This window comes from Kryptolebias marmoratus, linkage group LG15 (assembly GCF_001649575.2).
Source record: "Kryptolebias marmoratus isolate JLee-2015 linkage group LG15, ASM164957v2, whole genome shotgun sequence".
Classification (NCBI taxonomy): Eukaryota; Metazoa; Chordata; class Actinopteri; order Cyprinodontiformes; family Rivulidae; genus Kryptolebias; species Kryptolebias marmoratus.
In genome coordinates, this window is record NC_051444.1 from 31,915,068 (window position 1) to 31,919,445 (window position 4,378).

At 41.2% G+C, this 4,378-nt stretch overlaps 1 protein-coding gene across 4 annotated transcripts in view; it reads left to right on the forward strand.

Moving 5' to 3' along the window:
* Positions 1 to 4,135, forward strand: part of vps13c (vacuolar protein sorting 13 homolog C) — a 141,917-nt gene extending 137,782 nt beyond the window's left edge. For all 4 annotated transcript variants that reach the window (XM_025010945.2, XM_037979977.1, XM_017437560.3 and 1 more), the window contains 4 exons: positions 798 to 889; positions 970 to 1,093; positions 1,202 to 1,279; positions 3,167 to 4,135. In XM_025010945.2, the coding sequence (XP_024866713.1) occupies positions 798 to 889; positions 970 to 1,093; positions 1,202 to 1,279; positions 3,167 to 3,268 (396 nt within the window). In that variant the 3' untranslated portion in view covers positions 3,269 to 4,135. The remainder of the gene's footprint in view (positions 1 to 797; positions 890 to 969; positions 1,094 to 1,201; positions 1,280 to 3,166) is intronic.
* The last annotated feature ends 243 nt before the right edge of the window (positions 4,136 to 4,378 follow it).

The window sequence follows — 4,378 nt, forward strand, 5'->3', positions numbered from 1 at the left end:
GAGGCCCAGAGGAAGACCCAGGACACGCTGGAGGGACTATGTTTCTCGGCTGGTCTGGGAACGCCTTGGGATTCCCCCGGAGGAGCTGGCCCAAGTGGCTGGGGAGAGGGAAGTCTGGGTCTCCCTGCTTAGGCTGCTGCCCCCGCGACCCGACCTCGGATAAGCGGAAGACAATGGATGGATGGATGGATGAACATTAATCTTAATAACTGGCATAGGACATTTCCTTTGCTTTGTTGTATTATATTGCATTGAAACTTGATGTGTTGAATCAAAACTGTCTTTGAATTCCATCGTATCGTGATTAAAGACTGAATCGTATTGCATCGTATCAGCTGATGCTGCCCGTGTATCTGTAATGACTCAGATGATTGGCAGTGTATACAATATGTATTGGCCGCAGTTCAGAGAGTCACAACTCTATTCTACACCTTTTCTGCTGCCCCAAATTTTATTTTGAATCACCTTACATACAGTTACACTATAGCTTATTCCAAGTTCACCTCACTCAGTAAAGTCCTCTATATCAAGAGGTTCTGCTGTTAGTGTGAGGTAGAGGACCGGATGATCACTGATCAAGGCTGTTCAAGCCTCCTCAAGGTGCATCACTAGATGTTCAGTTTGTGGGTTTGGGTTGGGGGGGGGTTGTCACTTTCCTGGGACCATCAGCCAGTGGGTGTTGCAGTGGTGAGTGATGGAAACTTGTATAATTTTATTTGTTTATTTTAAAAATAATGAGATCTAAATAATCTGTCGGGACAGTGGGTAATATGTCACAAGTGTGTTTGTGTTTCCAGCGCTCAGGAACCAAACTACTGGACGGTGAAGTGTTCAGAAGTTTCTGTCCACATCCTGGTCACAGAAAGACCAACATCATCGTCACTAACAGGTCTGACACACAAACACATAGCAGCACACTGTATGTTATTTCTGCTGTTGCTTACAGTATTTGATCTTGTTGTTGTGCAGGAGGGTTTTTTGTGTGAAGGAGTTGGATTTTGTAGGTCACTTTACCACAGAGTGGGAATGTCTGTATGAGAACTTCCATCGTTCTCCAGCTGTGATGGGATCAGAGCTGAAGATTTACTGCAAGGTACCAGAGCTGGCATAAACAGACAAAATACAGACTGATGATTGGTTGTTTTTTTTGTCATGCAGCACTTCCTGTTAGGAAGTTTCATTGTTGTTTTTTTTGTTTCAGGAACAGCAGAAGTTGAAACTTCAAAAAAATCTGGATTCGATCAGAACCGTTCACCTCAAAGACCCAAATATTGCTCAGGTACTGTGTGTGGATGTGCATTTGTTTTGCTGTCTAAGTGAGGGCTTCTACAATTCAAACCTTTGGAGCAAAATTCTTTATGGAAAGTGAGGATGTTTACGCCTGTTTTCACTTCTTTAGTAAACTCCCTCAGTTCTCACTTTGTGTCTAAACAGGAATGTATGTGTGTGGGTGTGCATTTGTCCTACTGTCTGAAGTGAAGTCGAGAGCAATTTTAACCTTTTGAGCAATAATCCTTATGCAAAAATAGAACATGGAGATGTCTAGGAGAGAGGGCAGTGGACGTTTTACCTATATTGTTTATGATAATCCTAGAAAGTGAGAGAAATGCCTGAGGAATGGAGATGAACAAGGTGGATGTGCAGAGGTTGGAAGTTTCTCTGTGTCTTTGTGGATCTGGAGAAAGTAGATGATCTGGTGCCAAAAGAGGAATTGTGGATCTATATGAGGAAGTCAGGTGGGAGTAGTGCAGGACAGTACAAAGACAGAGAGACGGTGGTGAGACATGTAGGAGTGATAGATGGGTTCAAGGTGGGAGTGGGATTACATCAGGGATGAGCTCTGAGTCCAGTTTGGTCAACAGATGAGGTCAGGCAGGAGTCCCCATGGACTACAATTATGTGCATAATAAGACATGAAAATTACAAAGATTTTAACAATATTGTTTAAAAAATTACTTCAAAGATAAAATATGTGCTGGAAAAATCATTTTCTTAAGCATTCTTGGAGGTTAGGCCACAAACTCATCAGTTTCTCTTCTGTCTGGTTTCTCATGAGTTCAACAAAGTCGTTTGTGACAAGATAAAATGATGAGAGGGAGACACTTGTCACAACAATGTCTGTTGTGTTTGCCAGGATTGAAAAGTGTCTCATTTTTAGACGCTTTGGAGTGGAAACGTGCTATTTTCAAAGCACCTATTTGTATCACAAAGTCTGGAGACAGAGCTTGGTATCTGCAATCTCCAGATAGAACAGTCCCTCCCCTCTGTGATAGGCTGGTCGCAGTCACGTGGCACACATCAAAGCAGACTGCACAGGGCTGGACAGTGAGACTTGGTTGAGCTGCTCTCAACTCACTGCTTAGGAGGTGTAACCGTGCTGGTCCTTGTGCCTGATACTTCTGTTTGATCTGCTGACAATAAATGATTTAAAGTTGAAACTTCAGCACTAGTTTCTTCAGAAGCCATGCTGGCTGCAACTTGATCGTACTTCATGAGACATGTTTAGTCTTGGCGAGAAACCTTGTGGTGTTTCAATCGGGTGAGATCTTGTGCCATGATGTTTATCCACGTGTGTAAATGAGAGGGAGACCGGCGGATCAGGTGGAGCTGCTAGTAGTCAGGGTGCTGAAGGAGGATGAGTTTAAGGACCTGGGGTCAAACATCTAAAGCAACGAGCAGAACACAAATGATGAAGAAGAGAGAAGATACAGAAGAGAGAGCAGGCAGGGTGGAGTGGATTTGGGCCAAAAGGAGAGCTGCAGGAGTGAAAGGGAAGGTTTACATGATGGTAGTAAGACCTGCTATGATGGATGCTTGGGAGACAAAAAGACAAGAGGAGAAGCTGGAGGTGGCAGAGATGAAGATGTTCATGTTTTCAATGGACAGGATTAGTAATGAGTCCACCAGAGGGACAGCTCAGGTTTGGAGACAAAGTTTGAGAGGTGAGGCAGAGATGGTTTGGACATGTGCAGAGGAGGGACAGTGAAGACATCATTTGTTACCATGGAGACAGAAGTAGGCAGGTTTATACCATCGGTTAATGGAAGTTATCACATGTTGTGTGTGTTCATGCCTTTGTGTGAGTGAGAGAGAGAAACGCATGAAAACAAACGTTTGGGTTGTGTTCAGTTTCCCTTTCTTACCTGATTGCTATGGTTACCAACAGAAGCTGCACAAGGCCATATGTGATGCTCAGACAGCACAGCAGCAGCACCGCATGGTGAGACAGAAGTCCCAGCGCTTCCTGAGACTCAGCAAAAAGCAGTGAAGTCACTTCCTTTCTGTCTGCACCCACAAAGGGGCGGAGTTTGGATAAAGTGGACCTGGTTTGTGCCAAAATAAAACACCTAATCTGGTAAATCTGTCCAATCACATCACATCATCAGTGGCATTCATCTGGTTTCTCTTTGGTTTCTCAGTTGTTTAGAAGTTTAGTTCAAAATCTAAAGGAATCATAGGATTGAAGTTTTCTGTGGTTGGGATTTTTTCTGTTTTATTTTGTCTCAGCAAATAATAACTACAAACAAAAACAGCTATGTGCTGAAACTAACAACTTGTAATAAAAAATAAAACTGAACGAATTTGTTTAAATGTTGTTATTAAGGCTGAACCTTTTCTGAATAACAAAGCTTCAATCATCATCCTGAAAGTATCAAATTTCTTCAGCCAAATGCAAACATGCTGAGTTTAATATTTTATTTTAATGTTTTTATTTTCAAGAGTCTCCTGAGTTTGAGTTTTTTGTCCGTCCTCTGTGCCTGAAGGCATCACTACTTCCTGTCTGAAGATGAAGCCTCAAAAATATTTTGCACTAAGAGAATTTACAGTAATTATTGAGTTGATGATGAATGTTTACTGTATTTAATTTTCAGGAAAATACACAAAATATCAAAAATTATCACTTATAGCAGCAAATGGAAACTGAAAAATGTTCTGAGTAAAAATACTTCAACATATTGAAACAAATGTTCAGGTTGTATGTATGAGATCTGAAAGGCACAAAAAATGTTTTTTTTTTTTGTTGTTATTTGTCTTGTCTCTGATGTAACCAAAAAAACTCTGTTCTATCTACTGATAATTATGGATTCTGACCTTTTAAAATGAATATTTTCTATAAAGATCAAATTTAATGATGTGTGCTGGTGTTTTGTTGTTTTTTAAGAGTGAATCATGAAGTTGTGTTTTCAGATAAAACTTTCCAAACCTCAGTCTTTCTGCCATACAAGAACAAGCCAGTGAGATTTTATCAAGACGTGATGGCAGACACACACGAAGAAGCTGAAGGAGTTTGACTACCCTGATCCCTTTCAAGGTCATGGATATATTCATCTCACTGTAAGTTAGTTTCCCCTGATGAGGCAGGAAAAGTAAACACACA